At 47.9% G+C, this 12884-nt stretch overlaps 1 protein-coding gene across 5 annotated transcripts in view; it reads left to right on the top strand.

Annotated features, from left to right (window-relative positions):
- The window catches only part of LSAMP (limbic system associated membrane protein), a 1399195-nt gene that overhangs the window by 1344036 nt on the left and 42275 nt on the right, over positions 1-12884 (top strand). For all 5 annotated transcript variants that reach the window (XM_064143281.1, XM_064143283.1, XM_064143282.1 and 2 more), the window contains one exon: positions 11713-11847. In XM_064143281.1, coding sequence (XP_063999351.1) covers positions 11713-11847 — 135 coding nt within the window. The remainder of the gene's footprint in view (positions 1-11712; positions 11848-12884) is intronic.

Genomic DNA, 12884 nt, shown 5'->3' with positions numbered 1-12884 from the left:
TGCATCTAACTGGAGACACCTTCAGTCTGACATGATCTCTACAGCTACCTGAAAGGAGGTTGTAGTGAGGTGGTGTTAGTCTGCTCTCACAAGAAACTAGCAATAGGATGAAAAGAAATCATAGAATCAACCAGCTTGGAAGAGACCTCCAAGACCATCCAGTCCAACCCAGCACCCAGCCCTGGCCAATCAACTAGACCATGGCACTAAGTGCCTTAGCCAGGCTTTGCTTCAACACCTCCAGGGATGGCAAGTCCACCACCTCCCTGGGCAGCCCATTCCAATGCCAATCACTCTCTCTGGCAACAACTTCCTCCTAACATCCAGCCTAGACCTCCCCTGGCACAACTTGAGACTGTGTCCTCTTGTTAACAGAACAAGGTTGCCTGACAGAAGAGACCAACCCCACCTGGCTACAGGCTCCCTTCAGGTGGTTGTAGACAGCAATGAGGTCAGCCCTGAGCCTCCTCTTCTGCAGGCTGCACACCCCCAGCTCCCTCAGCCTCTCCTCACAGGGCTGTGTTCCAGGCCCCTCACCAGCTTCGTTGCCCTTCTCTGGACACGTTCCAGCACCTCAACATCTCTCTTGAACTGAGTAGCCCAGAACTGGACACAGGACTCAAGGTGTGGCCTGACCAGTGTTGTGTACAGGGGATGAATAACCTCCTTTGTCCTACTGGCCACACTGTTCCTGATGCAGGCCAGGATGCCATTGGCTCTCCTGGCCACCTGGGCACACTGCTGGCTCATCTTCAGCTACTATCTATCAGTACCTCCAGGTCCCTTTCTTCCTGGCTGCTCTCCAGCCACTCTGTCCCCAGCCTGTAGTGATGCTTGGGATTGTTGTGGCCAAAGTATAGAACCCTGTAGTTGTCCTTGTTAAATCTCATCCCATTGGCCTCTGCCCACTCATCCAACCTGTCAAGGTCCCTCTGCAGGGCTCTCCTACCCTCCAACAGATCAACACCTGCTCCTAGCTTGGTGTCATCTACAAACTTACTGATGCTGGACTCAATCTCCATGTCTATATCATCAATAAATATACTGAACAGGACTGGGCCCAGCACTGATCCTTGGGGAACACCACTAGTGACAGCTGCCAACTGGATGTGGCACCATTCACCAATGGCCCCAAATTGCACCAGGGGATGTTTAGGTTGGATAGTAGGAAAAAAGAGTAGTCAGGCATTGGTAAATCTCATCCCATTGGCCTCTGCCCACCCTTCCAGCCTGGCAAGGTCCCTCTGCAGAGTAGAGTAGTCAGGCATTGGAACAGGCTGCCCAGGGAGGTGGTGGAGTCACCATCCCTGGAGGTGTTAAAAACCACGTGTAGACATGGCACTTTGGGACACTGCTGTGGTTTAGCAGGCACAGTGGTATTGGGTTGATGGCCTTAACAATCTTAAAGGTCTTTTCCAACCTTAATGATTCTGTGATTCTGTTCTATAATTACATGGCATTGTGGTAAACCAACCTCTACAGGTTGCTTTGCAACAAAGACCTAACCTAAACTAAAAAGTAACCTAAAAGGCAGCAGGCAGAAATCTGGGGATGCAAAAACACTGCAGCTATTGGTTTGTTCGTGTTTATGTGTCATTTTCCTGGCAGTAGAATTAAGGCTTGCTGTTTGGTAGAATAGTTATGACAGCTCACATTGCAGCATGCAACATTTAGGGAGTATAATATTGTAGCTGTGACATTAGATGACTTAATTTACCTCATGGTTCATAATTTACTCTACACATTGGCATCACAGCCAAGTTTTGTTCGAGAGCAATTCATCTATCGAAAAAAAAATATGCTGTTTGTGTTCATTAAACACAAATGTTAGCAAATCTGGGTTAAATTCATTAAGAGTTTTCAGGGAAAAGAGTCAAAAACCAAATGTAATTGTCTTTGACATGAAATATTTAGGGGTTTTTTAATTGTATCTCAAGTTGAGGCAGAACATTAATTCCTTCTTATGGCTCAGCAAAGAGCAGAAGGAAACCACTGGTGAAACAGAAGGCTTTGACCTGAGGCAGGCTTGGATTTTTTTTTTTTGGTCAAGAAGTGTTTCTCTTCCTTTCTTGTGCTCACAGATGGATTTTGAATGGAAAATGTAATCAGTTGCTGAGGAGCAGTGGTCTGTTGCATACCTGCTCCGTGCCCGTACACACCCATGTCCATGTCCACACTCAGGGCTGTGTGTGAGGGTGTGGTGACCTTTAGTGGCCGTTTGTGAATATGAGAATGGAAGTTCAGAGACACAGCACACTTGCTGTGTTTGCTTCAAGCAGACAGCCCCCACCCACATGCACCCATGTCCAGGATGCAGGCTGTGTATGAGCTCTCAGCTTCCAGCTCCTGGGCAGAGACGTCAGCAATAGTGAGTTGTCTGAAGTGGTCTCTCCCACTGGGTTTGGTCAAGTGCTGTCCCTTGAGAGAAAGCACAGGGATGGCATTCAGTCTGGGGAGGCTGCTCTCAAGCTCTCAGCTTTTGTTTGCATGCTAGATGTGTGAGGACTGGGGAGAAAATCCCTATGAAAGTTGCAAGCTTTCTTTTAACCCTGGCTGTGCCAGCAGGCTCTTGTGCTGCCCCAGCCTGGGAGCAGAGTCTGTGGCTCACCAGGCACGGCAGCCAGCTTTGCCTGTAAGGAGAAGGTGTTATTGCTGATGAGGTCCTGTGAATGCCAGGGCAAACCACGCTGCGGTGTTTCCTCCTGATCTGCCTCATTCTCATTCCTGAGGCCAGAGCCAGGCCAGGACCCTCCCTGGCACTGCACTATATTTTGGTTTATGTGCAGTAGCTATAGACCTAAGGGCATGGGAGGCACGAGGCCAGCTTAAACAATAAATACCCTACTGTGCCTTGCTGCTTAAACAGAATAATTACTGTCTTACTGCATGTGACCCCTCTGTTCCTGTCCCTCTGGCAGTTGTTATTTTGTGGCTCCTTTTACACAGGGGGCATCTGTGGGTCTCTTCATGCCATACATCTCTCTGCTTGCCACTGTCTCGCTTCCCATCTTCCTCACTTGCTGTAGCTCAGAGTGTTTCCCAGTAGCTGCCTTACCCTCTTTTCTCAGTCACTGAGAAATCTCGCTTTGTTTGCATTTCTCTCTCCCAACCACTGCCCCTCCCTTCACTCCCCCACTATTTTTCTCCATCTGTTTTAATGTGGCCCTCAAGATTTCCCCATTTTCACCACTTCCCATGCCACACTAGGCTTTCTGCCTCCCCTCCTCACTCTAGTGTTGGAGCACTAGCTGTCCCTTTGCTCATATACCATCTGCTGCTCTCCACTGATCTCTTTGCTAAAAACAGGCCTCTTCAACTAAGGGACAGGAAAAAAAATGCCAAGCTCATTGGAATCTGTGAAGGCTGAGCAAAGGCTGATAAATGACAACTTCAAAGTTCTGAATGAAAAAAAAAAAAAAGGGAAATAATCCCAGCTGGAGGTAAAAGGGAAAAAAATTATGTCAAAGGCTCCTGTAGCTAATTTTGTCTTTCAAAAGCCTGTTCCTAGGAAATGTGAGGTGCAGTGTGATGGTTTGGGTGTTACCTCCCTCCCCACACTTTGGAAATCACCCAGACTAGACTCAGCCAGCTCTGGAAATTGAATGAAGCTTATATTTACAGCTTAGCACAATATGCAAGCAGATATTTACAGTATATACAGTTATAGACAGAAATATACAAGGTAAAAGGTAATGCAGAAACACAACTCCCCTCCCAGAAACCTGAGTCCCCAACCACCCTTCCACCTTCTCCCACCCCTCTCAACCTTACCCCAGTCCCAAGGAAGAATGGAGGTTCAGCCAGGGGGTTAGGAAGCAAAGTGGATTAATCAGAGAGACGGCAGAGAGTCTAGAGAGAAGTGCAGCTCAGGCAGTGCCCCAAGAAGAAATACCTTCTCTATGCTTTGATTCTTATTCTTATACATCTCAGCAAGCCTATGAGTGAAGTAGCCATCACCCTTTTTTGTCTTTCACAGCCTGTAATCTATTTCTTCTCACCAAAACATTCTAGCTAGCTTCAAACTAGCACAGATGCAGACTGAGGAAGGAAAGTTAGGCGAGCGAAACCTAAAACAATAAATGGAGAGCACAAAAAGAACGAAACCTGCACTTCAATATTGGAAGTTGTGCCACACACACAAAAGAACCCCAAACAAACAAATAAGGAAAAAAAAACACTTCAAATGGCATTTATTGATTTGCAATCTTTTTTTATCCTCTTGCATCTTGTTTTAGGCAGAGGAGGCCCCAACAAGGATGCATAACCTCTTCTGCTCTTCCTTCTTCATAACTACAAAGAGACTTTGGAAGGAAAACAAGCACAGAAGCAGGGTATCAGGTCTCTTTCTCCACATGCCAAATGCAAGCAGATACTTTCAGAGAGTCTGAATTTTAGTTTAGTTTAAGACCACAACAGTATTAAAAAAGAGATCTGCAGACATTTTCTGCACAAGCAGGAGCCCATTGCTGGATGCACAAATGGGGGAGGGAGGATGGAGCTTACACTTTTGCAAACTAGGTTCCTCTTTGGAGATGTAAGGAACAAGGACATGAAGGGAAAAGGCCATTCTGATACAACACTTGGCTCAAGCCATTGCTGGTCCTTTGGCTACCTGAAAGAGCTGTTTGCAGACAGTGTAAGTGGGGTTTCGTCTGGATCATAGACTCATAGAATCAACCAGGTTGGAAGAGACCTCCAAGATCATCCAGTCCAACCTAGCACCCAGCCCTATCCAGTCAACTAGACCATGGCACTGACTGCCTCATCCAGTCTCCTCTTGAACACCTCCAGGGATGGCAACCCCACCACCTCCCTGGCCACCTCCCTGGGCAGCCCATTCCAATGCCAATCACTCTCTCTGCCAACAACTTCCCCCTAACATCCAGCCTAGACCTCCCCCAGCACAACTTGAGACTGTGTCCCCTTGTCTTGTTGTTGGGTGCCTGACAGAAGAGACCAACCCCCACCTGGCTACAGCCTCCCTTCAGGTAAATGTAGCCAGCCAAGAGGTCAGCCCTAAGCCTCCTCTTCTCCAGGCTAAACACCCCCAGCTCCCTCAGCCTCTCCTCACAGGGCTGTGTTCCAGGCCTCTCACCAGCTTCATCACTCTTCTCTGGACACATTCCAGTATCTCAACATCTCTCTTGAATTGAGGAGCCCAGAACTGGACACAGGACTCAAGGTGTGGCCTGGCCAGTGTTGAGTACAGGGGCAGAATAACCTCCCTTGTCCTACTGGCCACACTGTTCCTGATCCAGGCCAGGATGCCATTGGCTCTCGTGGCCACCTGGGCACACTGCTGCCTCATCTTCAGCTCCTGTCTACCAGTACCCCCAGGTCTCTTTCTTCCTGTCTGCTCTCCAGCCACTCTGGCCCCAGCCTGTAGTGCTGCTTGGGGTTGTTGTGGCCAAAGTGTTGAACCCTGCACTTGGCCTTTTTAAATCTCATCCCATTGGCCTCTGCCCACCCATCCAGCCTGGCCAGGTCCCTCTGCAGGGCTCTCCTACCCTGCAACAGATAGACACCTGAACGTGCACCATCGCTAGAAAAGAAGACTTTAGCCCTTGAGGAAAGAAGAGTGGTGCCACCTGGGCTGATGTGGCAAGTACCTGACTTGGATGGAAGTGTGTTCCTGCACACACAGTGGGATTTTATATAAAACTATGTAAAATACATCATATATAAAACATAAAGTGTTTATATATTTTATATCTCTCTCTCACATGTATATGTGAGAGCATAGGCAGGTGTGCACGTCAGCAAGCCCATGGGGTGTACAAGGCTACGTCCAAGGGACAGGGGGAAAGAGGGGAGGTTCTTGCCATCAGGCTAGTATTGCCAAGCAGGTTTGCTGTTTGAGTTCATTATTTACTTTACTGAGTCCAATTAGGAAGCCAGGGGATAGGAAATGTGCCTGATGCAAGCAGGCCTTCAAAGCCTTCCTCCTGCACACATCAAAGCCGTCTGCCACAGATCCCTCTGCAAAAAGGGCTCTGCCAGCTCCAAGCAGCAGCAGACTCCTGGTTTGCTCTGCTCAGGGTCGTTCCCTGTTGGTTTGATTGTCAAGCCTCCCAGGCTCCTCTCTATCTCCAGCCCCCAGAGCAGGAAGCTCCTCTTTTTTATTTACTGGGATAGAGTTAAGGAGCTGCAGCTTGGCAAGGCTGTGTTTAATGGGGCTTCAGCAACAAACCAAGCTAACTATGAACAGGTGAAAAGTGAAAAACCTGTAGGAAGGAAGGTTGCCTGGAGTCATGGGAAGAGATGCTTTGACACGAAAAGAGCTGTGCTGCACAAGGAGTTGTGCCCCTGGAAAGAAACCTGTAAGGCCTCTCACTGGGAAGATATTATACTGAACCAGATAAAACAGCCAGGGGCCAAACCTTGTCAGTGAGGAAGCTTTGGCAGTAGGGTCAGTCTTTCAGCCCTGGATAACATGCTTAAGGCAAACGCCTTCTCTTAACGGAGCAGCTGATTTGCCAGGAGCTGGCAGTCTCTCTTTTCACCTAATAGAACACATTCATTGTTATCAGTACCAAGGAGCATTGTCCAAGCCTTCTCCTTCACTGCTTTGATGAACTGAGCAGCGACAGCCATCAGCTCCCTGACAAAGCTAGTTCCTGCTCGGGAACATTTGTAAATTCACTCAATGTATAATGCTCTGCTCATGCTTTCCCCACCCCCCTTTTGCCTTAGAGGTTAGAGTTAATATGACTCACCTAATCTGGCTGCCAAGGTGAATTAGTGAGAACATCTCTACAGCTCTGTGCAAGATATCACAACCTGACATTTTTCTAACACACTGTGATGCATCTTTCCTCTCCCTTCTCTGTACTATAACACTTAGATTTTGTAGGAATGCTTTTTGTTGGAATTGGTTAACATACTCTTAGAGGGGACAGGGTCTGTCTTGCAAGCAAGAGTAGCTAAATTCTGGTAGCAAAATATTGATGCCCACAGTTGACATGGCAAAAACACAGGTCACCAGTGCAGGGACAAGAACACTGCTACCACTGTTTCAGCAAGATACTGTCACAAAAACACTCCCTGAAATGTTATATTCATATCTGTGTCCTGGAGCAGGGGAACGAGAAGCTTGAATAGGCCTACTGATATCTTTGACATGACCTTTAAAACAGAAGTCCTCCCTTTCATTCCCAGAGAGCTCCACTAAGCAAATCAGCAGCTTATCCTGTCTTGGGAAGAATCTTTCCCAAGGAAAGGGGAACCATACACAGCTGTGAAACTCTCCTTGATCACATGGTACATAATTTAGACGTATATATTCAGAGGAGATGGTGAAAAACATCTTCCCTTAGGAAAGTATGTACCCTTTTAGGATATTTGGGAGCTCTGCTGATGTGGATCTCTGTCAAGCAGACTTAACAGCACTTTAATAAGGGTGCCACTCCATTAGAGCTGGTTAAGTCACCCTCAACCCTCTTCTCATTACAATGACAGTCTTGTGACAAGGGCAAATTGCAGCAGAAACAAGTCCCACTTGGAATGAACCCTGTGTATAAATAAGGCAGAATTGCAGAGCCAATGATTTGCAAAGGAGAGGCAAATTACATTTTAACCTTTTCTTTGTGAGTCTTTCCCTAATGCCTGATTAACTTTCCAGTCAACTGGTTGACCTACCAACTGGGAGTGCTGCTATGAAAGGAGGGGAGTGATTGCTGTCAGCTGAAATTGGGGGTGGGATTTTCAAAGAGCATTATTAGCAGGTGGCTGTATGTGATCAGAAGATCTGGGAACTAAAAGAGTTCCCACCAAAAATTACTCAAGCTGTGGCAAATCCACGAATGATGTCTTGTACAGACAGCTGCACTGTGCTGAATTTGGGATGCAAGTCCTGCATTTCTGTTCAGCCATGGCGATACCTCCTCTGAAATGCTGTGTTCGGTTTGGAGTATTGCTCTCCCAGAAAAATGTGAACTTGTCAGAGAGGTCTAAAAGCAAAGAAAAGAATGATCAAGGGTCTAAAAAAAGCCTCACCTACAGAGGAAGGTTGAAAGACCAAAAACAAAAAAAAAAAAAAGGGGGGAGGGGGGTGGGGGGACAGATGACAACTGAAGGAGGAATGTAAGTGATTTAAAAGTTGTTAAAAGACCATTGCAGAGAAGGAGGGGATGATTTGTTCTTTTTGTCTGTAGTGGCTAAGACAAAAATAATAGCTTTAAATTGCAGCAAGGGAGACTCAGGTCAAACTTCAGAGGAACTGCTGCAGAGGTAAGGACAGCAAAGCATGGGAACAGATGTCTGGAGCAGCTGCAGGCTCTGCCACTGGAGGGCAGAGGATGGCTGTCTCCCTGACATGACCCTTATGTCCTGTCTTGAGGTTAGAGAACGGGCTAGCTGGTGACAAGTCCCTTCCAGTACTATGATTCACCTAACTCTGGTTCTACAGGGTCTAAGATTCACTAACATATTCATGAGTTGCATCGATAAAAAGTGGCTGTGAAAAATCTCACCCTGCTCCCTTCTCCACTGACTCTCCCTGGCATTAGCCTCAGTGCACAGCAGAAGATTGAGAGCACTGGGTGGGCAGCAGCAGCCAGCTTTGCCTCCCTACTTGTAAAATACACTGCTGCCATGTAGTAAAACCCTTCAGCAGGCTGTTAGTTCAAAAAAGAGGGGGCTGAGGGAAGACCTCATCACTGCCTAGAGCTATCTGGAAGGACATTGTGGAGAGGTTGAAAGAGACTTCCAAGATCATCTGGTCCAACCTAGCACCCAGCCCTGTCCAGTCAATTAGACCATGGTACTAAGTGCCTCAGCCAGGCTTTGCTTCAACACCTCCAGGGACAGTGACTCCAATTAGTGATAGAACAAGAAGGAATGGCCTCAAGCTGCAACTGGGTAGGTTTACACTGGACATTAGGAAACATTTTTTCACAGCAAGAGTGGTCAGGCATTGGAATGAGCTGCCCAGGGAAGTGGTTGAGTCACTGCCCCTGGATGTGTTTACAAGTCATTTGGATGTGGTGCTTGGGGATATGGTTCAGGGTGAACCTTGTAGAGTAGGGATATTGGTTGGACTTGGTGATCCTGGGGGGGGATCTTTTCCAACCTGAATGTTTCGTGATTCTGAAACCCTGCTTCAAACCATCTGTAAGTTTTAGAGATAGCAATGAGATTTCCACACACCTGAACATCTGATAGGAGCTGCAAAAAGAGCTGCTGGTTAGCCCCATTGAAAGAGAGGGGAAGCTGTGCCTTTGCATGAGTCTAATAGCTACATTGCTGTTTTCATGCTGAGTCTCCATGATGTGGGGTAGTTTTCCCCTAGAATGGTTCTGAAAATTGCCTGGGGAGGAAAAAAAAAAAGGGCAAAAATAATCGTGTGAGGAATAGAGTCCTGAGCAGATTCTGAAATTGTTGGAGTCCCTGTCTCTGATGCAGAAGGGAAATGCATGCAGCTGCCGTCACCAGCATGTATGTGACCAGCCTGCCTTGGCCAATGCGCTGCAGCAGCCCTGTGGTTGTGTGATGGGACTGACTGCAGGTGGTTCCACGGTCACTTCGGCTCTACAGACAGGCCTTGCTCGTTGCTTTCACCTGATGCCACAGAACCAAGGACAACAGCCCCATCCTCAAAGGCACTATGTGAACTCCACCAAACAACTCTAAACACTTACTTGAAGTGCTCGGCACATAGAATCACAGACTTAACCAAGTTGGAAGAGACCTCAAAGGTCATCCAAGATCCAACCTAGCACCCAGCCCTATCCAGTCATCTAGACCATGTCACTAAATGCCTCAGCCAGTCTTCTCTTGAACACCTCCAGGGACGGTGACTCCTCCACCTCCCTGGGCAGCCCATTCCAATGCCAATCACTCTCTCTGCCAACAACTTCCTCCTAACATCCAGCCTAGACCTCCCCCAGCACAACTTGAGACTGTGTCCCCTTGTTCTATTGCTGGTTGCCTGGGAGAAGAGGCCAACCCCCATCTGGCTGCAGCCTCCCTTCAGGTAGTTGTAGGCAGCAATGAGGTCACCCCTGAGCCTCCTCTTCTCCAGGCTAAACACCCCCAGCTCCCTCAGCCTCTCCTCACAGGGCTGTGCTCCAGGCCCCTCACCAGCTTTGTTCCCCTTCTCTGGACACGTTCCAGTATCTCAACATCTCTCTTGAATTGAGTAGCCCAGAACTGGACACAGTACTCAAGGTGTGGCCTGACCAGTGTTGTGTACAGGGGGAGAATAACCTCCCTTGTCCTACTGGCCACACTGTTCCTGATGCAGGCCAGGATGCCATTGGCTCTCTTGGCCACCTGGGCACACTGCTGGCTCATCTTCAGCTACTATCTATCAGTACCCCCAGGTCCCTTTACTCCTGGCTGCTCTCCAGCCACTCAGTCCCCAGCCTGTAGTGCTGCTTGGGGTTGTTGTGGCCAAAGTGCAGAACCCTGCACTTGGCCTTGTTAAATCTCATCCCATTGGCCTCTGCCCACCCATCCAGCCTGGCCAGGTCCCTCTGCAGGGCTCTCCTACCCTCCAACAGATAGACACCTGCTCCTAGCTTGGTTCATGTCACATATTGAGCAGGGTGGTGCTCTAGAAAATCTGTCTGCTCTCTGAGGAACCCGAATGGGAGCTCTTGGAGGCTGAGTTTTTTTGTTTTGCTTTGTTTTTTTTTTTTTTTTTCCCAAATCTGGCCTTTATCCTTGGAAGGTTTTAGGGATTCTTTCCCTACATACAAAGGCATGCAGCTGGGGCTTGTGGCTTTGCACGTTGCAGAGCAACGCCTGCAGCTCCCTCAGAGGAGGGAAACATCTCCCTTTACACTGCTGCCAATGTGGTTCGGATTGTTTTCAGGAGGAGCCTTATTTTGCTTACTGAAGGAACAGGCTAGTTAAAAGAAACCTAATATTTCACACTTCCCTGGCACCTTGCATCCAACAATTCTAATGTGTTTTATGTGGGTTAACCTCAACACCCTTCTCTGACCACAACATGATGGCAGAGGACAGTTATTAGCCACAGTTCACAGAGGGAGAGCAGGGGAAGTGACTCACCCAGGGTCATACAGTGAATTAAAAGCAAGGCCACAGACCTCCCCTGATTCCTGCCCCTGGCTCTAACCCTGACACTCAAGTCACTGCTTTCAAAACTGTGTTAGCGAGGCAGCACAGCTTAAATATGTCATTTGCTTTGTGCAGTACATCAGGGATTCCTGATGATTATTGGCCTCTGTGGATCAAATTACACTTTGTTTCTCTCAGGTTGGCCATGTTTAACAGTAGCTCGATCTGATCAATGGCACTTCAGGGTGGTGGTTGCTCTGAGAGGCAGAAAGACATTTTTCAGGGTTTTACAGTGGAGAAAAGGATGCTGACAATACACCACCACATCTGAGGACCCTGCTGGCCCCGAACCAGCCCGTCAGCCAAACTAACCTCACCTGGTACTCAGCCATCACACCACTGGTTTCACATGGTGGAGGTTTTGCTTCTTGGCCTGGACAGCCTGTGAGATACAACACTTTGGTACCACTTGGGTGCTTCTTTCCAGATTTTGAGAAGCCAAGTGTTCCATAACGTAGCAAAATGATAGTGTCTTGCTGATACAGCTTCTGAAGTAACTTTAAAATCCCTCACCACTGTTCTTTGCAGAATCCCTGTTGTGATTTTTCCTTCACAGCAATTAAGCAGAATTATTCCCAAATCTGAGTGACTAACAAAGCCACTCTCTGTGTTTTTCTGTCCTACCAGGGAGAGAATTCGAAGGTGAGGAAGAGTACCTGGAGATCCTAGGCATCACGCGAGAGCAGTCGGGCAAGTACGAATGCAAAGCTGCCAACGAGGTTGCTTCAGCAGACGTCAAGCAAGTCCGGGTCACTGTGAACTGTGAGTACATCACAACTGGAGCACATCAACAGGGAGAACTTTGCCCATGGGCAGTGGAGACTTTAGAATACACAGATAAGGCTTTCTGGATTTACAGTATATTATGTTATGTAAAAAGGAGTTGGGAGAGTTGTGGAGACTATCTGCAATCAGACACTTAGCAAAGGGTATAGTCTGTGCTTTAACCTGGTTGATATATAAAAGAAAGAAAAAGAGAGAGACGGGAGTAAAATAAGAGGGGCTGTGAGGTGTCCCTGTCTCTGCCCTCAGAAATGCTGGCGATGCCTTGTTTTCACTCATTGATATTCAGGAGAACAGTAGCATAAAGAGAAGCTTCAGTAAGGCAGCAAGGAGAGATAAGGGAGGGCTCAGCTGGCTCAGAACAAACACATGCATGCCTGCAGCCACAAGCATCTCAGCAATGCCTACATGGGTAGCAGAGTCCAGGGCCCTGGGAGGTTGTGCAGTAGAGCCATGTATTAATGAGAGGGTGCAAAAATTTGACTTCTATGCAGGTCTTAGGTCATTAGCACAAAGCCCTCTCTAAGCTGGGCCTGTTTAGCCTGGCGAAGAGGAGGCTCAGGGGTGATCTTATTACTGTCTACAACTACCTGAAGGGGCATTGTAGCCAGGTGGGGGGTGGCCTCTTCTCCCAGGCAACCAGCAATAGAACAAGGGGACACAGTCTCAAGTTGTGCCAGGGTAGGTATAGGCTGGATGTTAGGAAGAAGTTCTTCACAGAGAGAGTGATTTCCCATTGGAATGGGCTGCCCAGGGAGGTGGTGGAGGCACCGTCCCTGGGGGTCTTCAAGAAAAGACTGGATAAGGCACTTAGTGCCATGGTCTAGTTGACTGGCTAGGGCTGGGTGCTAGGTTGGACTGGATGATCTTGGAGGTCTCTTCCAACCTGGTTGATTCTATGATTCTATGATTCTAAGAGGCCCTCCATACACCAATGCAATACGGAAAAGTGCCTCACTGAGAGGCACAGTTTTTAGGTGGAATCACTTAAAAACACTGAGGTACAGTTAGCTGTG

Source organism: Pogoniulus pusillus, chromosome 5 (assembly GCF_015220805.1).
Source record: "Pogoniulus pusillus isolate bPogPus1 chromosome 5, bPogPus1.pri, whole genome shotgun sequence".
NCBI lineage: Eukaryota > Metazoa > Chordata > Aves > Piciformes > Lybiidae > Pogoniulus > Pogoniulus pusillus.
This window is presented reverse-complemented; position numbering and strand designations above follow the sequence as displayed.